Source organism: Peromyscus maniculatus, chromosome 12 (assembly GCF_049852395.1).
Source record: "Peromyscus maniculatus bairdii isolate BWxNUB_F1_BW_parent chromosome 12, HU_Pman_BW_mat_3.1, whole genome shotgun sequence".
Classification (NCBI taxonomy): Eukaryota; Metazoa; Chordata; class Mammalia; order Rodentia; family Cricetidae; genus Peromyscus; species Peromyscus maniculatus.
The window spans coordinates 34661345-34681895 of NC_134863.1; the positions used below are offsets into that span (position 1 = coordinate 34661345).

Below are 20551 nucleotides of genomic sequence, written 5' to 3' on the forward strand. Positions count from 1 at the left end.
GTCTGCCCGAATGAAAGGTGCTGAAGGGCAGCCCTCGGAGCTCCGCGCTCATTAAACCCAGGCAGGGAGTGAGAGTCCGGCCCTCCCACCCAGGCCAGGCGTCTCTCGGCTCCAGCAGTCACTGTGAGGCACCCTCATCAGTTCCACCTGCACCCCCACTTGAGGATCGAGATAGCTTTCGCGGGGGGGGGGGGGGACCGCCATGATATTAAGACCTCGATAAACAATCATCCATACCGGCTGAGAATCGGAAGGTGCTCCACGTATGCAGAAATGTCCTGCTCCGCTCATCAGAGGTCCCAACCTAGACCCTGTTCTCCCCCGCTTCCCCAGAGTACTATCGAAAACGGAAAAAAAAAAAAAAAAAAAAAAAAAAATAGGCCCCGTTGTTAACACAAGGTAGGAAAGGGCACCTAGGTCAGGCCAGCAGCTCCCTCTAAAAGTGTAATTTCCTATGTTCTCAATGCCTTGGTTATCCTATTTGCGTGGGTCTAGAGGCAACAAAAAACAGAATTAGCAACCGTTTATAACAGTCCAGCAAAGTAGGGACATTGTCCCATCACACATGCGTGCATGTGTGTGTGAGTACGTGTGTATACAGAGAGAGAGAGAGAGAGAGAGAGAGAGAGACAGACAGACAGACAGACAGACAGACAGACAGACAGACAGACTAGAATCACAAAGTCGTCAGGTAATAGATGAATGAGAACAAAAAAATTTAATTTGGCATCTTCTTTTCCCAGCACTGGGAATGGAACCCACCGCTTTGAACAAGCCGGGCTCGCTCTCTACCACAGAGCATCACCTCCAAGTCTTCAGTTCTCTGAAACAGGGTTATAATACCTAGCAAAGGCTACCGACAAGTTCGGCCTTCTCCTGCCTCTCCCTTAACCCCCCGAATGCTGACATCACAGGCTTGTGGCACCAAGCCTGTCCAGTTCATTTCTCCCACAGCAAACGGCCTTGGAGCCTTACTCTGGGTCCCCAGCTTCAAGTCCCGTAACTGAGCGACTTTAGTCACCCTTCCAGGCTGTTCCGGTTCTCTTTATCTGTTTGATTGGAGACATCAGCAAACCAAGTCAGCACTTCAATTGACAGTGGCCCACCCAAGAACTAAATGCTCCACACTTGTCTGATAGATAAATAAATTTAATATGCCCTGCCTGACAATCAGGAGAAAGGGAATGACGATCATAAAACTTAATCCACACAGACATGAACAATCACGGGTCTCTTAGGCTAGCATAATAATGATGGCAATAACGATAAGAACCGCCTTTCGAATTTTAAATTGTACTTAAAAACAAAAAAACTTCACAAATGTGATCTCATTCGGTAACTGTGAACAGTCCTATTGGTCAGGTAAACCCTTTCTGTACGGATGAGAAAATGGAGACAGATAACTCCAGCCACCGGCCGCTGTCAAGCTGCAGAGCTGGATGGATTTCAGACCCGGGTCCCCCTGCCCTGCCGTGAGCCTCGGGGCTTTACCGCGGTGCACACTGCCTGCCTTGGGGTCAGCTGAGTAGCCCACAGGAGAAAGGGCCGGGAGAGGTAGATTCTGAAACACAAAGGAGGGAGGGGACGGGGATATCCCAGGGGGAGGTGGCCCTGGTCAGACTTCTCCCACCATCCAAGCCAGGCCATGCTTTTGCTTTGGCCTCCGCTTGCCTGCGGTTGGCCTTCAAGAATCGCTCTGAGGGGAAACCAGAGGCTAAGCAGTCTCCCTGGGTGGGAATGCAGGGTCCTCGCAGGGCTCCAGGAATGAGGGGGAGCGGTTTTCCCCGCTCTGCCTTCCCACAGAGCCTGGAGAGCCCCCAGGTGAGCCGTGAACTTCTCACCCCGGCGGAGCTGGCGAAGTTCTTGCTGCATTTTGGCGCCCTCCAATGGTGGATTCTGGAACAGAATCCTGGAGCTCTCAGCCACCCACCTACAACATGCTGGGGGGCCTCATTTATTCTAACGGCTTAATCGTTTAAAAAGAAGGGAAAGGGTGTAATGTGACAGTGGAATATTGTAGTCTTGTCTCTCATTTCTTACCCAAGTGAAAAAGAAGCTTTGACAGAATTCTCCCTAATGCAGAGTTTCTCAGACTTGTCTCATAAGATACATAAGATGTTAAAAATACATGTTTCTGGGTTGCACTTTTAGAAGTACCTGAGCGAAGCCACTAGGGGCATAGCCTAGGAACGTGCATTTTAACAGCACCCCCCCACACACACACACACACACATACACACACACACACTTCCCCAAACCCTTCACTTTCTCCACACCCCGATACACTGACAATTAGCGGAATCAAGCTACTTGGGGGAATTTCTGTTTCTGGGCATCCAATCTGCTCTCCATGTGTGAACCAGTCTGACTTTCATACCCCAAACCCTTGCTTCCCGGCAGGACATGTGCCCTTGAGAGGGAATGAGGCCCTTATTAAAGGCACTGGCCCAGGAGATACGAGATCCGGCTGGTCAAGGACCTCTCCATTGCAAAACTTTGGGTCCATCCTGACTTCCCTGAAGCTACGATCCCGCTCGTATAAACAGAGCCATGTTCCGTATACTCTCTGGCTCACGGAAATAATGGAGCCCCCGCATCTGATGAGCATGAAAGCATGATTAAGACAGCATGCAGCCCCCAGTAATGTGCCACACCCACGCTGGTGAGAACTGATTGGCAGTGTCCTGGGAATTTTTTCAGTTGGTTATCGAACCTTTGATGGTGGCTTGGCATGGACAGTGATGGGAGCATTTACACCCCAGAAATGGATGAATGTTACAAATTGTGTGTGTGTGTGTGTGTGTGTGTGTGTGTGTGTGTGTGTGTGTGTGTGTGTGTGTTTGTAGAGAGCCAGTTATTAGCTGTCTGTTAGCTCATCACTGAATATATAGCATGACTGGGTTATTTTACATCTAAGGATTTGGGCTGGCTAATTTTGGTGTGTGATGTTTTTGTTTATTTGCATTTTTTTAATAATAAAATGTATGAAATAAAAAAAATAAGTATGACCAAAAGGAAGACTGCAAGTCTAAGCCCAAGACAATGGTCATGTCTTCCGCTCCCCAGCCTTCCGTCAGCTGTAGCTGTTTGTCCACGACAGCAGCAGGACTCAGCCTCTCCTCCAAGGGTCACCACTAAGCAAGGCCCTAGTGACCACATCTGACTTGGAGCCGCAGCAGAAAAGAAGTTCCCCAGGATTGAAAGGCCTGGAGGACCACCAGGGGAAACATGTGGTGTCCCTGCACAGCCAGGCAGGAGCTCAAGGGAGGGTTTGTAATGTGTGCTCCAGAAGAAAGGAACGGGACCCCCAAGGCCTCCCTTGGAATTTATAGGGACTTTTAACAGGGCTTTATGAAATCAAGAACTCTATTTCTCCATCTTCAGAAGGAAGCCACCTTTGACACTGTGATAATCCAAAGTCAGAGTTAGCTTTCATTTCAAAACTCAAGCGATCTTTACACTGTTCTGTCAGGAACAGAGATGTTGACTCTCAAACGCTAGCTGCATACAAGGCAGAGCAGGAGCACAGGAGATGAACACACGGGAGGCACAGGGACCATCATCCAACCCCTTCTCACCCAGCATGCATCTTGCTCTTCCTCAGCCCAAGCTTTGAGATGCCCAAGACAGATGAAGGAGGCTCCTGCCCTAAATCCTTGTTCCCTGGAAACTGAAAAGACAAAAAAAAATTGTTGATCTACATTGAGACCCATATCTAAAAATCACATGAGGCTGGCTAGGATTAAGTAATTCTTGTAAGAGGAAGGAAACCTTTCATGGCCACTGAGACAGACAATAACTTCTTACTTGCTTTGTTGCATGGACCTATCGGGAATACTGAGCTATAAGATGCTTTGAGCCATTCAGTATTTTAAACCAAGTGGCCATCTCTCTCCAGGTCAATGATGAGTCAAGACAGCTACACTCAGGATGTCAATGCCATTGGTTGTTTATTTGCATGTAAGTTCAGTGCTGGAAGTGTCTAGCTGGAGAGGCCCAGGGAGGTTCCTCAAGAGCTAGCTGGGATGCTAGGAAGGCAAGACTGAACTCCCAGGGAGAAGGAGGGATAATGGACCGGACAAAGACTGTGGGAAAGTTTCCACCACCAGGCCAATTTGGCTGGAACCATGAGTTCATCCCAGGAACCAATAAAAGATCATGTTCGCAAAGGAAGTCAGGCTCACACTGAGGAAAATCGGTTTTGGCATGTGTATACAAGAGAAGCCAGTGACAGTATATTCATTCTCCACTGCGGTGGAACAAATTATCGCAAGTTTAGAAATATAAACCACAACCACTTTAACCTCACAATTTCTGGAAGTCAGAACACTTGCGCATGTAGTCGGGGTCTTGGTTTACAAGACAGAACCCACGCTGTGGGCGGGGTTGTGAATAGTCCTCCCGACATGTTCAGGTTGTCAGTGGGATTCAGTTTCTTAGAGCTGTAGCAGTGTGGTTCTTACCATCTTGCAGGATGTCAGCCAGGGTTTCTCTGGGCATTTTACATTCCCTGCCGGAGAACCAACAAGAGCAGTGTTATCTTCGAGGCAGGATAATTTCTCATGCTTTGAAGCGCTTTGAATTCAGGAACAACTCAGTTCCTTTAAGGTTCACCTGATTAGGGCAGACTCTCCCAGAACAATTTCCCTTTTGATTAAGCCAGAGTCTACTGATTAGTAGATTAATCACGGAAGGATTATACCCACAGGCCTATCCCACATGCAATGGGCAGTGATTAGACATGGCAGAAATCCTGGAGTTTTTCTGTCTCATGGTTTTTAGTTATGGAGGTAGGGATGACGTCATGAAATTGATGTAAGCAGTCTGGCAGCAGCAGACCACCTAGACAGCAGATCATGGAAGGGCTTAGGCTAAGCAGAGAAATGATCACAGTGGATGGTTTATAGCATCTGTTGCTTTTCCCTTGGATACCATGCGCTTGTGTGGGTTCCCCCAACTGATGCCTCCTCGGTTATTCTCCATCGCATCATCCAACACATTTCCTTAGTGATATTTTTCATTTTATGTTAACATGTTTGTTTGCATTTGTATTGCTCATCCCTTCTCTGAACTCTAAGCCTCTATCCTCCAATGAGGATAGAATCAGTGTCACTTTCATGGGTCTCTATCCATCCAGAATGGTGCCTAACATACAAAAGACTGTGTATTATAGAGAGCGTGCAGCAAGGGCTGGAGAAACACCCAATGAAAAGCAAATTGAGGGAGTAAGCAGGTGACATGGGAAGGTCAGTTCAAAAGGCCTGGGTGTTGTGTCTGGACTTCTTGAAGAGAGCAAGAACCAGAACCAGATGAAAGAATTCGGGAAGTCCAACAAGCAGTGGAAATGTGTGTGCAGAGTGACTGAAAAAAAAAAAAAAACACACTAGCCAATGAAAATAAGGGATAAGATCTTGATGGTGGGGGATGGTCAGTCTTCATTATCAGTTTGATTGGACTGGGAACTGCCTTTGAGGTTAGGAATCAGTTTCCTGGGTGTATCTGTGTGTGCATTCTGAGATGATTAGATCTTAAAGGAGCTGGGTTGGTCACTAGGGCAATCCACTGATGGACTAAAAATATAAATTGACTATTGAAAGGTGATGGGACTGTGGAAGGCAAAGCCTTCTTGGAGGAAGTAGGTCATTAAGAAAACGCTCAGCCGGGCGGTGGTGGCACACGCCTTTAATCCCAGCACTCAGGAGGCAGAGCCAGGCGGGTCTCTGTGAGTTTGAGGCCAGCCTGGTCTACAGAGCGAGATCCAGGAAAGGCACAAAGCTACACAGAGAAACCATGTCAAAAAAAAAAAAAGAAGAAAGAAAGGAAGGAAGGAAGGAAGGAAGGAAGGAAGGAAGGAAGGAAAGAAAGAAAGAAAGAAAGAAAGAAAGAAAGAAAGAAAGAAAGAAAGAAAGAAAGAAAGAAAGAAAGAAAGAAAAAGAAAAGAAAAGAAAAAAAGAAAATGCTCTCCTCCCTGGGTCTCCACTCTGCTTTGCTGGCTGCTTGAGATGAACAGCCTGTTCTCCCACACACTCACACCACCATAGTGGTCAGCCTCACTGAACTCCCAAAGTAATGGAGCCAGCCAACCTCTAAAACTGTGAACCAAATAGTCCTTCTGCTTTTCAAGGTCTTTCTCTCAGATGGGTTGTCATGGCCATGAGAAAGACTAGCATACCATGTGCATGAAAACCGGATTCCAAAGTAAGCCTCCACAAGATAGTAGCTCTCTTTTCCAAACCTCCCGTGGTTGGAATGTTTCTCATTCTGTGAGTGGAATGCATATTCGCAGACAAGCAGGCAGTAAGCATCTCAGGTGGGCACACACTGTTGTCTGGAAAACAGTGGGACAGCTTGAAGATGCACATACCCACACCCAGTGTCTTTAGTGTGCAGGTCCTGTGAGCAGAAGGCGGGTTATAGGCTGTGCTGGGGATCAAGGAGAAGCCCGCTCGCCACTCGGTGTGGCACTGTTAACGCTCTTGTCTCTCTCTCCCTCTCTCTGTGGTCCTCAAATGAGTTCATCTCTCCCAGCCTTTCCGCTCTTGTCACTCGACATTGTTTCCTTCTTTAAAATACCTTCTGTTTATCCTTTGGCAATATCACACATGAATGCATTGTATTTTGATCATACCCACCCTCAGCTCACGCCTCCCACTGACCTCCACACCCCGACACATCCTTTCATGACGTCTCTCTTTCCTTTTCTCTCTCCTTTCTTTATAACTCACTGAGGGTGCTCTGTCTGTCTGTCTGTCTGTCGTCTGTCTCTCCTCTCCTCCCCTCTGCCATCTCCACTCTCCCCTCTTTGTACCCACTGAACCCAGTGCTTCCTGCCGGAATGTTGACATATTTGTTGGTCTTGTCTATGCAGTAACCATAGCGGCAGTAAGTTAATGAATGCCATGGCCATGTCACGTGCAGATGGCAGCATTCCATAGCATGCCTTCCCATCGTCCAGCTCTTAACATTCTTTCTGCTCCTTCTCCTGGGATCAAACACTTTTCTTCACTCTCTTCAACTAAGTAACTTTTCTCTCGTCATATGCTTCAGTATGAGTTGCCTTCTAGAAACCTCTTTCAACTGGTGTTCCCATCCTGCCTCACATCCGTCCTTATTCTTTTACAGGTACACAGCGGTGGTCATGCCAGTTCACTATCAGCATGGCACCGGGCAGAGCTCCTGTCGGCGTGTGGCACTCATGATTACAGCTGTGTGGGTGTTGGCCTTTGCTGTGTCCTGCCCTCTGCTCTTTGGTTTCAACACAACAGGTAAAACTTCCTGAGCTCATGAGGGTCACGTCATACCCAAGTGGTTGTGAGTGGTATCCACCTCAGGATTCCCATCCCTATTCAGTGTAATCAAGTGGGGATGCTGTAGTCTGCAAAGGTTTGGCCTTTGTTGGGTATAGAGTAAGTATAGAGCAAAACCTCACCGATTATTGTCACGAACATATAGTTTTGGCCCACCTCATGAAAAGTCTGTCTCATCCCTATTTCAAAAGAAATGTCATTGCATTCATTGGAAGAAATGTAAATAAGACACAAAGCTATGTTAATAATTCAAGTGGGATTTGCTAATAAAATGATTAACTATTCATAACCAACCTACAATGCAAAGTAACATATCATAAAAGCCTGGAATAAATTATATGTTTCTAACTTTTTCTCCCATAAGAATCATTTCTGACATTTGAAAACTAATTCTGAAATATATATTTTTATTTTTTAAAATAATTGTGCTTAGCAATTAGCAAAATTGTGGCTATGATAGTTGGCATGTGGCTCATCTCCTGGATGGATGGATGGATGGATGGATGGATGGATGGATGGATGGATAATGATAATGTCTATATTTGAGATGATTTGTATTTTAACCATAAGACATCAATCCACATTTGCACCTCACATGATCTTTCTTTGGGGCTCAGGAAATCCATACGTTGAACGAAAACTATTGAAAATGTATGATGAGAGGACAGGGAAGGGAGAAGTGATATACTTATATTAGAATCTCAAAAATGAAAAAAAATGTTTAAAAAGAAAATGTATCATGAGAGGAAAAGGAAGGGGGAAATTCTGTAATTATAATCTCAAAATTAAAGAAACAATTTTTTAAAATTAAAAAGAAAATGTATAATGAAGGAGCATGTCTGCTAAGAAAAAAACCTGAATGAGCAGTGTTCCAGAATCATGTAGAATTCTTATTTTGTCCATCTGAATGGTCTCATTCAATTCCTGCTAGATTCCAGACTTGTGAGTTCCTGATCTATATGGACTTACGAGTCACAAAGCCATATGTTTATGTACACTCAAATATTATTGAGACGATGCCATATATAAATCCAGGAAAATTCCAGCATATAAACAATCTTCCAGGCATCATGTCATGGACAAGGATTTTAGAAGTCAGAATACGCTGAGGAAGGCAGACAGAGGCTGTGCAATCAGAAAACCCTAGGTGAACTCCAGCTGCCCTGTCTACCAGCTGTGCCTCCTTGAACAAGCTTCCCGACCTTGCTGAGCTCAACTTCCTCGCGGATGAATTCAAGACAGTAATAGAGTGGTGCATAGAGGAACAACTTCAAATGTATATTCAGTTAGCATATCTAGTTACAAAGTTTTCTATATTTACTTTTTATAAATGGCTCCCTACATTTAAAAAAAGCCCAAAGATTTCATCTCTGAAGCTACATGTTCATGTGAGCTTTATAATATCTGACATAGTAACATATGTATCCTTTTTCTTATTCCTGTTCAGAGTTATAACAAAACTGCATGTATCTTTTATACGTGCTGTAGGAGATTTTTTTCAAGGCAAATTTTAGAGCATAGTAGAAATTGAATGAAGCAATTCAAATGGACAAAATAAGAAATCTAGACTTAATTATGTTTAGTAGATAATTTTTTAATTTTATGTATGTGAGTGTTTTGCCTGCCTATATGCCTGGTCTTTGAACCGTGTATGTGCCTAATGCCCACAGAGGCTATAAGAGGGCACAGGACACCCTGGAACTGGAGTTAAAGACAGTTGTGAGGACCATGTGGGCTGTGGGAAAGGAATCGAGTTCCTCGGGAGGAGCTGAACCGTCTCTCCAGCCCACAGATACTTCTTACCGTGTACATTTAATGCTAGGCTCTTATCCTACATGTTACGTAACACCCTTATAGAGGCCTCTGTATTCAACAGGAATTAAGTTGAGATAAGATGTATAGATGTGTCAAACACATACTACCTTCTCAGGGTCAGTCTTCTTTCTCCAATACACTAAAAGTTAAGAAACCAAGCTATCAACAAACAAACTCTCCCAGTTGACACAGAATGTTCATAACAATTGGTCTGTGAGGTAGTTAGTTTGAATGTAATTGGCCCCCATAATCTCATAAGGAAGTGGCATTATTAGGAGGTGTGCCTTTGTTGAAGTAGGTATGGCCTTGTTGGAGGAAGTGTGTCACTGTAGGGGTGGGCTTTGAGGTCTCTTTTGCTCAAGCTTTGCTCAGTGTGACCCTCAGACCATTTCCTGTTGCCTGCAAGACATAGGACTCTCAGCTACATGGTGGTGGGGAACCAGAACCATCTCTGCCTGCTTGCTATCATGCTCCCCACCATGATGATAATGGACTGAACCTCTGAACTGTAAGCCAGCCACCTCAATTAAATGTTTTCCATCATAAGTGTTGCCGTGGTCATGGTGTCTCTTCACATAGAAACACTAACTAAGACAGTCTACTACCATCTTATTCTTCATTACTCATTACTTTGATTTTGTTTTATTTTGTTTTGTTTGTTTGCTTTTGTTTTGTTTTTAACAAAATGACATTTTATACCCCGGAGCACATGTACACACCACAAAGCATGGTCCATTGAAATGGTTATGGGAACTACATGAAGGCAAAATGTCTTTTGTGGTCAGTGTTAAATGGGTTAGTCAGATAGCCAAATCACTGCCCTACCTTGTTTCCGTGTGCAAATGCCCTGTGTGTGGGACTCTCATATGGGAAGTGTGTACCACTGCTTGACCTAGGCACTGCTTATCTGCTGGCCCCCAGCACTTGTCACCCTTTGCTGGAATGAGTGCAGTTCCTCAGGCTGAGCCCGGTTCCCTTACATATTCTGGGATGCTGGTGGAGGAGGTCCTATTCCTTCTTACAGGCGCGCACACACACACACACACACACACACATCCTGAGAATAGCTGAAACCGTCCCCAGATCTGACAGTAGACAGAGTTCCCAGCTAATGTCACCGTGGCAAGGGAAGGATGATGAGCTAATTGCAGCGTGTTGGCACCAATGACTTCATTATTGTTCTAGAAACAAAACCCAGGAAAATCGTCCCAGGATTTTCAAATTGAGAATAAAAAAAAAGACTTGTGACCTGGTGTGTGTGGTGTAAGGCCCGCTGCTTCTCCCGGGGTCTCTGGGCTTTATGTTTTTATGTGCTTGATGGTTGGTTTGGTTTACATTTGGAGGTCATTTTGTTTGTCCTTGCTTTTGAGACAGCAGCTCACGAAGTTGCCCAGGAAGGCCTTGAATTTATAATCCATCTGCCTTAGCCTCCTGAGCAGCTAAGATTATATGCTTCTGCCACCAAGTCAGGCTTCCTCTTATGTTTAAGTTTCTTAGCAACACTGTACTAAACCCTCCAATTATTCTCATATTGTGTCAAATGCAAGGTCCATTATAAGGGCCAGTAGGTATTAGCTGGTGTCAGTGTTAGGATTATGTAACAGAAAGTTTTCTGTGCCTTACCCTGCAACTAAACAGCTGCTCCAAGGAAGATATAAACAATGGTGATTCTCTGGTGGTCACAGCAAAGACCAGCTGCCCCTTCCTAGAACACAGTTCAGGGATTTCATGAGCAGAGCTCAAGCATAAAGAATCCAGCCTTAGCCGGGCGGTAGTGGCGCATGCCTTTAATCCCAGCACTCAGGAGGCAGAGCCAGGCAGATCTCTGTGAGTTCGAGGCCAGCCTGGGCTAACAAGTGAGCTCCAGGAAAGGTGCAAAGCTACACAGGGAAACCCTGTCTCAAAAAACAAAACAAACAAACAAACAAACAAACAAAAAAGAATCCAGCCTTGGTCTCTGACACAATCTGACCCTCATGATGTACCTTCCTTATCCTGACAGAAGTAGCCTGTCTTGGTCAGTGTTCTACTGCTGTGAGGAGACACCATGACCATGGCAACTATTCTAAAAGGAAGCATTTAACTGGGGCTGCCTTACAATTTCAGAGCTTTAGTCCATTATCACCGTGGCAGGAAGCTCAGCACCAGGCAGGTGTGGTGCTGGAGAAGTAGCTGAGCGCCACATCCTGGTCTACAGGCAGGGAGTAAGACACTGGGTCTAGCATGGGCATTGGAAACCTCAAAGCCCACCCCCAGGGACTCCTCACTCCCTCCAACAAGGCCACCCCTCCTAATCTTTTCAAATAGTACCACTTCCGGGTAACCAAGCATTCAAGTATGAGCCTATGGTGGTCTTTCTCACTCAAACCAACAGGGCCCCTCCAGCAACTTCCCCATGGACAAGTTCATTCAATAGCCCAATACAAATGACTCTTTTCTACTCCTTCTCTGACAAGTAGAGGTGGAAAGGGCCTCCGGTGTTGCCAATTCCACCTGATTTGGAGCATAACGTGACTTCAAGAAATGTAACAAGAGCTTTTCATTTGAGGCTATGGCCTGCCACTTGTGATACTGAAGTAAAGACCACGGAGGCAAGCCGAACTTCAGCCGCTTTGAACTTAGAGTTCTGTATGTTGCTTCTGCTCTTTGGAAAAGGGCAGCAGGAGGCAGAATCTTGGACGGGAGAGAGTTCCAGAGCTGTAGGGCCTGGCTGAATGGTATTGCCCCAGCTCCACCAGGGGCCCAGAAGTTCAGTCAACCATCAAATCAACAGCCTCTAATGATGCAGAGGAAGATGTATGCTGGAGCAAGAGGGCAACTCTGAAGATCTCCGAAAGAGCTCAAGTCCTTTCTTTTCACAGATAAGAAAAAAAAAGTATTTGAATTTCTGTTAAATCAGACACCATTGTGTGGTTTTTAAAAGAGAGGACTAGAATGAATAAGCAGTAGCTGGTGATCAGGTTTAGGAATTCTTCTGGGTAGGGGGACTTAAAGTTAAGAAAATCTTATCGACTGGATGGATTTTCCTTTAGGAAAAAGAAAATGGTTATTTATTTGATTTCAGCAATGGAAATGTCATCCAGCTCTCAGAACACTGGAGACGGGGAACGTGGCTGCTCAAAAGTTAAAAAGAAGAATAAAAGCACACTGTTTGAAGGGTAGTGACTCATCCTAAGTCAGACTCATCAGCATCTGCTGTCTTTGGAATTGAAGTGAGGTCAAATGCTTCAACAAGTCTAAAGTTCATCAGTCTTTCACGTCAACCTTCCCTCAACTTTGCTGTTCACATCACTATGGAGCTCAAGTTCTCCGCCTAACTCACAGAAACCTCCAAGGCCCTTCTTGTTTCAGCTATTTGTCGTCTCTTCTTTCTTCTTTGTGTGTGTGTGAGCTGTGTGTTTGTGTGTGGTGTAGTGTGTGTGTGGTATGTGTATATGTGGCGTGTGTGGTGTGTGTGATGTGGTGTGTATGTGTGGTGTGTGTATATGTGTATGTGTGGTGTGTGTAGTGTGTGTGTGTAGTGTGGTGTGTGTGTGTGGTATGTGTATGTGTGGTGTGGTGTGGTGTGTGTGTGGTGTGTGTGTGTGGTATGTGTGGTGTGGTGTGTGTGTGGTGTGGGTGTGTGTGTGTGGTGTGTGTGTGTGGTGTGAGTATGTGTGGTGTGGTATATGGTGTGTGGGTATTTGTATGTGTGTATGGGTGGTGTGTGTGTTTGGTGTGTGTGGTGTGTGTGTGTGTGTGTGTGTGTGTGTGTGTGGTGTGTGGTATATGTATGTATGGTGTGGTATGTGTGTGGTGTGTGTGGTGTGTGTGTGTGGTGTGTGTATGTGTGGTGTGGCATGGTGTATGTGTGTGTGTGTGGTATGGTGTGTGTGTGTGTGGTGTGGTGTATGGTGTGTGGGTATTTGTATGTGTGTATGTGGTGTGTGTGTGTGTGTGTGTGTGTGTGTGTGTGTGTGTGTGTGGTGTGTGTGTCTGCCCTCTGCCATGCCTACCCCCACTCCCCCCAAGTACTGAGGTTCCGGGCATACCTGACTTTGAGTGTGCACACTGGGGATCCAGATTCACATCCTTGGGCGTCTACAGCAAGCACCTTCCCCACTGGGCCATCTTCCCGGGGCCGTCTAGCCTAGAACTCTGAACCTAGCATGTCCTCCTTAAAGCTGAGTAAGGAGATGTGTCTTTGCCCTCGCCCCTGCCCCTTCTCTTTCTCGAATTTTAGAAAGTGATATTGGAGCCCCCACCTACCTGGCCTTCCCCAGCATCCTGCAGCCAGTGAGGGCTTGTGTGCCTAGACAAAATGCTCATCTGTGCATTTTTCTACGTGTTCTCCTCATTCACATATCCACTCAGTGACTACCAGCTCCCACACAGTGCTGTTTAGATCAATCATCAGACAGAGGCACTGTGTCTCCTGAGGGAGCCTCAGCTGCCCAAACCACCTCTGGAGGACTCACCAGAGACTGCTGTTGCACGAAGCCTCCCGCTGCCCTGATGACTGGATGCCCACCCCCAGCACTCATCAGCCCCTGACTCCAGTGTGAGACCCCCTAGCACGGCGGGAGGGATTCTGGAGGAGGCTTCAAGGCCTGATCAGAGTGAGGACAGCAGCTGACTGCAGTGGAGAAGGAGGAAGGGACGACAAGGCACGTCCAGCGATTGAAGATGAGGCCCATCGTGGTCAATGACCCTGAAACAACTACTGACTCCAGCTCCGTTCTCTCTTTCCTTCATCCACACAGTTGCAATATTTTTAATGGAAAAATAAATGCTTGCACATGATAAAACATTCATAAGGTGTAATGAGATACACACAGACTTCTATCTGTGTCAGTCTGCCTCCCACCCCAGATTGCCAGGGCCCGAGTGTATGTGTGTGTGTGTGTGTGTGTGTGTGTGTGTGTGTGTGTGTGTGAGAGAGAGAGAGAGAGAGAGAGAGAGAGAGAGAGAGATCCTATACCTACTCTTGACTCTGTTATTTTCAGAACTAGTTCATTTATGGAAGTCAGCCTCCCAGTTGCAAGGAGGGCAGAGAAAGGGAGAGATGGTGTGCACAGAGACAAATGAGGAACACTCAGCTCACCAAGGCCAGCAGGGAGCTAAATCTTGGGCCCTCTTACTAACTAATCTCTGGCCCTTCTTACTAACAGAACGCACGCTGAGACTCCTCCTCACCACAGGTGGCACTGAGATCTGGGCCAGCCAGTGACAGCAGGCGAGCTGACTTCCATAATGGCAGGGCTGATCACGACTCCATGGCTCCCTAGAGACAGAGAAGGCCCACCAGCTGCCACCCCACGCCTGCCCCCAAACTCATTGTCCCCAGAACAGAAGAAGATGTTGGCTGGGTGATCACTACTCAGGGCCGTCTGTGCTGTTTGTGAGGGATGCTGATGCAAAGTCTGGTGAGATGGCATCAATTTCATCCCATCTCTAACAGAATGAGAGGATCTGGGAGCAGCCTGGAAGGATGCTGGGCTATGCTGTCACTGAAACGCCTCCCTGGGTGCTGGACACACTCCCTCTATTCATTTTAGTTCTTAAATGTCTCTCTTCCCTTCCCCGCAAATATTGTTCCCTTGTGAGTCTTTCTCCAAACTTTTATTTCAATTGATACTTCCTGTCTTAGGTCCAAAAATCCCAGAAGAGGTAAACAACAACGATATAACAAATAAAAATAAATAAATGATAATAATCATAGCAATCATTCATCCTCATTATTTCTCATTGCTGTTATACAAGAAATATTGTTATCCTTTTGTGGAAAATGAAACTAAAGCTGGGTACCTCACGTGACAATGCCAAGAGGAAACAGCTGATAAGCAGCAGGTCCATGGCTCGCACCCAGGGCTGTCTGTCCTCAACCCATCTCAGGAGCCCAAGAAGCAGAACTAGAGCACAGAGTGGCCACGGTCCTCTCCGCCATCTCACATCTCAGGCCACATCTCCCGAGGTCAGATTTGGGGCTGAGCTGCCACTCTTCTGGGCAGACTGGAGCAGGTGTGCCAACAGCGATTGCCAATATTGTGGCATGAGGCACAGACCTGCCCTGTCCCAGGAGTAGAAGAAGAGGGGAAAGTTGAAATTACAGAAGGAAGATCGGTTTGGGGTCAGACTGGCTGGAGAAAAGTATCTTTCAAGCAGTGTTGCCTTGGGCCACTTAGTAAACCTTTCTGAACTCAGCCTGTGTATCTAAGGATAGGAACAGTAATGTCCCCTCCCGTTATGATTGGGTGAGATCATGTGTATGAAGCCTTTAGCCTGGCAGATGTTAGCTTGCCTCCCTTCTCCGGTTCAAGATGGAGCAGGTCTCTGGCCTTGTGTTGGGTACTGGACGACTCTCCACATCTTCTAGTGAAGAAGGCAAAACCACAGGGCTTTCCAAAGAGAGGTTAAAGTGGTGCTCTGGGTCATACATTAGGGGCAAGAGCTCTTCATTTTTTAAACATTTCTTTATTTTTATCTTTATGTATATGTGTGAGTGAGCACCAGCATGTATGTATGTGCGAAGTGTCTGGTACCCACAGAGGCCAGAAAAAAAAGCAATGGATCCTCTGGAACTGGAGTTACAGGTAGTTGAGAGCTGCCATGTGGGTGCTGGAAGATGAACCTGAGTCCTTTGCAAAAGCAGCCATGCTCCTAACCACCACGTCATCTCCCCAGCTCAGGGGATAAGGACCCTTTTGAGTTCCCAGTCTCCTACCCAGCTCTCTTTCCATCCTATCCAGTGCTGGGATTCCCTGGTTGCTGTTTTCTAGCCCATCACCACCCGCCTCTCACCCCACAGTTTCAGAAGAAGCCTTTTCCTTTTATTACATTCAGCCAGCTCTTCTTGCCTCCACACCAGCAGGCCCTTTCCTAGGTGTGCCATCCTCCCAGAAGCCTCTGCGCTCCTGTTCTGTGGCCCTCCTTAGCCTCCCAGGCTACACATCCCTCTGGGTTACAACTGACCATTTGCACGGAAGAGAGCATCTGTCTAGCTAGACTGCTGGCTCCTTCAAGGGCAGACACCGTGTCTCACTCATCTTCACAGCCTCCGTTCAGATCAGAATGCAATCATTGGGAGATTTGCTTTTGAAGCCAACAACTACAAGAGGTGCGAAGATGAATTAGCTTTCTTCCTTCAGAGCACTGGGTGCCTGAAACCACGTGTTCCTATCCACACCCCCACCTCAGGTCATGTGAACTCATGCTCAGCGCTGCACACTGAGGATGAACGCTCGGATAATTGTGTTACCTTCTCCCCATCTCTCACCCACAGGGGACCCCAACATCTGCTCCATTTCCAACCCTGACTTTGTCATCTACTCGTCAGTGGTGTCCTTCTACGTTCCCTTCGGGGTGACTGTCCTGGTCTACGCCAGGATCTACATGGTGCTGAGACAAAGGAGACGAAAACGGATCCTCACTCGCCAGAACAGCCAGTGTATCAGCATCCGACCTGGATTCCCGCAGCAGGTAAGTGCCTGGCAGGAAATAGAGGAAGACACAGCAGCCCCCAGTCTCCAGTTATGTAGCCATCGGTGCAGGTGGTGCCAGTACTGGCACTCAGGAGGCAGATTTCCCATCACCTTCTACTCAGCTGATGTTATCTGTGCTGAGTTTACTGGGTCTCCCTAGATCTCACCTTACTTGATAAGCTGATAGCATACTTTCCACTTCTCTTCAGAGCCTTCCACCACCAGCAGCTCAGACACCCCACAAGGTTTGATTTTATTGAAATGGGATGGGAGCAGGGTAGTATTCCACTGTACTGTACCATGCACTGCTTTCCCAGTGCTTTTTTTTTTTTTTTGACTCCTCAAACCACTCATTCCAAGAATCATCCACTGACGCATGTCTTCTTGATCTGTCCCTGTGTCGAGGCACTGACCAGCTGGTGGGTCTTCCTAGGCTCTACAAAGGATGTCTGGAGCCTCCGCCCTGATCTTTTAGTTCCTTTTGCTCACATTACTGCCTGGCATATGGTGGCTTCCCTGCCATGAACACCAATCACTTCCAACCAACTAGCGCAAGGACCATTAAATCAAACAGCCACTGTCATCATGGAGCTTGGAAGCTGGACATGAAAATAAACCTCACCTCCACTCAAAAAGCAATGAAAACCTTGAAACTTCCCAGGATGTTTGCCAAACGTGAAGTGAAAGAATGAGGTACCCAAATATAAAATGCAACAGAGGTTAAGAGGATGACCAATGTTCAGAACAAGGCTTCCTGGGGAGAGAAAGAACTGAGTTTAGTCTTAAAGACAGAACCAGTTTGGGGGTCTAGACCAATCTCTGATGACCTGTGATCAGACTCTCAAAGTCAAAGTGCTAGGACTTCCATAAAAAAAAAAGTATTGGTCCCCATGAAATGGGATACTGTGACCTAAGGCTTAAGATATGAACATAGTGCCTTCCAAGTACTGTCATGCTACATAATTACATATGACATGGTTCAGTTTTGTAGAGATTATCCCACAACTGATTGTTTCTCCTTCAAATACCCCAGCCTTCCTGTCTGCGGCTGCATCCCATTCGGCAGTTTTCAATAAGGGCCAGGTTTCTGTCAGATGCCACAGGACAAATGGTAAGTAGGCCATGTCTTGGATCAAGGGGAAAGAGTGAGAGGTCTTTTTCCCAAGATGTTGTTTTGTCTTGATTTCATTCCTACGGCAACATGGAATTCCTCACTGATCCCACACATGTATTTGTAATATAAGCCAAGATCCCAGAGTCTGCGTGATTGAAGTCTCGGAATGGGTTTCATCCAATGACATTCGGAAATTATGGGACTAGTGGGATAGATCTCAATGACTGCAGTCAATGACTTTCAGATGTGGCGTGAGGATGCCTTCTAGAGCTACCTGCAGTAGGAGAAATAGGATATCAATGAAATGGACACATAAGGAGAGCCAGAGAAAGAACAGTTTCAAGTGTCCTGTTTGTTACTGTGTACAAAACGATGTCATGACAATTTCATGGTCCCCCTAAGCCTTGCCTTCCCAATTCAAGCCAGCCCTTGGCATGCCTTGCTGGCATAGTGCAAGAAAGAGCCTAAAGATGTCACATACAAGACCAGGGTTCCTCTTCTTGAACTCACATTAGAAATTAAACTTCAAAAATAAATAGTGAGGAAGAGTTGAGTCTTGTTCAGTCTCTCTATAATTCACTAACAACCCTATCCACAGGCCTGATGTCACAGTTAGAGACTCTGGCTGTGAATGAGAACAGACAGCTAAGCCATGCAAAACCAACATGACAGATCTGTGGTCTGAGGAGATGCCAAGGCTGAAGGAGAAGTGTTGGACTTCACAGGAAGGATTGGAGAGCCACAGGGCCGCATTGCCAGGAGGGTGGAGAGTTAGGATCTGTCCTACCATCTGGGAATTGGAGTCTCTCTGCCAGCCAGCCAGCTATGGAGGAATTGGTGTTGCCCATGTCAGCTATGGAGATAGGGCTAAGGATTTACAGAGCAAACTGAGAAACACCATCACCAGCTTGGAGTCTTGGAAGAGTCACTTTCTTCCTGTAGGAGAGACTATTCACATTGGTGACATGGAAGCTGGATGTTCTTCAGTTCTGTAGACACTCCCAAGAACTAATCCCCAACCCCAACTAAACTCCAACAAGTAACCTTCAGAAGTAACCCACTAGAAGTTAAATGTTGTGATTTTCAGATCATAGGTGCCAGCTTAATCATAAATATTATTGTCTTGATTATAGATTGGCTTAACATAATATAGTTATACTAATTAGGAAGTTAATTAGGAAGTCACATCAAAACAAAAACCAACAGTTCTGAAATCTCCAACCCTAAGATTCATATGTGAATCTCCCCTTGTCTGGGTGTGGCTCAGGTGCCAAAGCTGCTGGTTTACCTGGAGAGACGGGACAGAGGAAGGGTAAAGAAGGAAGAGCTGGCCTTTATGACTTTGGTGTAGAAACTGCAGAATCCTACTTCCTACTCAAGATTGACACCAGTGTCTAATCTTTTGAATGTAGAAAGTTCAAATGTCAAACATATATATTGATCCCCTTCCCCAAACAAAAATACCAGATAAAAAAATCACATTCTATCTTTCCTAGTTATTTTTCTGTCTTACAATCAAAGTTTAGAGACAGTTAGAACTTCCTGAAGGGTAGCACCTACTAAGTAGAAAAGTTATGATGCAAATCTTAGTTTTTTTTTATTTCCCCCCTCTTTTAAATATTGATATTTAAATTTTCAAAAATAAAAGTGTGGTACATACCTATAACCCAGGTATCTGAGAGGTGGAGGCAAGAGAATTATAAACTTCGTGGCAAATTTAAGGCCAGCCTGGGCTATATGACACCCAATCTCAAAACACAGTGAAATTAAATATAAATTTTTTTAAATGAAAAGACAAAACAAATCCAGAGTCACCATCAGCTAGCTTCAGCAGTTATCAGTTTGTGACCAATCTTATTTCATCTATGCTCCAACCTACAAATACACACACACACACACACACACACACACACACACACACACACACACACGAGTCAAATCCCTGGGCTGGAGAGATGGCTCAGCAGTTAAGAGCATCGGTTGCTGTTCCAGAGGACCCTGGTTCACTTCCCACATGGCAGCTCACAACTGTCTGTAACTCCAGTTCCAAGGGATCCGACATTCTCATAGTATGTACTGGCAAAAGCATTTCTCATGTCGAGTTTCCCACATTCCAGATTTTGCCGACTGCATCCCAGTGATGGCATTTAATATGTTAATTGCTATAGCCAGGTCTTTCCAACTCAGAAAGGCCAGACTATAATGCCAGGGTGCCTTCCTCATGGTTTGCTGTGAAGATGGAATGTTCTGTAGGGTAGCTGCTTTTCAGTTGCAAAGTCAGAAGCGGGTTTCATTTCTGTAACTTCCCATGGTCCCACCACGCCCCCTGTAGGTCGTACTCAAGGAGGGTTTCCTCCTTTTTCTTTTCATTATCTTTCCCATTCAGGAGCACATAGAAGACAAACAATATCCCCAGAAGTGCCAGGACCCTCTCTTGTCACACCTGCAGCCCCTCGCTCCTGGGCAGACTCACGGGGATCTGAAGCGTTACTATAGCATCTGCCAAGACGCGGCCCTGAGGGACCCAGGCTTCCAAGAAGGAGGAGGAGGGATGCGTGGGGCAGAGAGGACTCGGAACTCCTTGAGCCCCACCCTGGCGCCCAAGCTCAGCTTAGAGGTTCGAAAACTCAGCAATGGCAGGTTATCCACATCCCTGAAGCTGGGGCCCCTGCAGCCCAGGGGAGTGCCACTTCGAGAGAAGAAGGCCACCCAGATGGTGGTCATTGTGCTTGGTAAGTCTGGTCATCTGCTAATTTGGCTTGGGTTAGATGGTTAGTTGAAGCTGGTGCTGGATGCCATGGTGGGGGGCTATCATAGCCGCACTTAAAGAAGATTGGAAATTCAATTACAAAATC

General features: G+C 46.2%; 1 protein-coding gene across 1 annotated transcript in view; it reads left to right on the forward strand.

Annotated features, from left to right (window-relative positions):
- Drd3 (dopamine receptor D3) overlaps positions 1 to 20551 on the forward strand; it is a 70903-nt gene that overhangs the window by 42708 nt on the left and 7644 nt on the right. Inside the window, exons 4-7 of the mRNA XM_006975753.4 lie at positions 7123 to 7265; positions 16384 to 16580; positions 17616 to 17693; positions 20083 to 20428. Coding sequence (XP_006975815.2) covers positions 7123 to 7265; positions 16384 to 16580; positions 17616 to 17693; positions 20083 to 20428 — 764 coding nt within the window. The remainder of the gene's footprint in view (positions 1 to 7122; positions 7266 to 16383; positions 16581 to 17615; positions 17694 to 20082; positions 20429 to 20551) is intronic.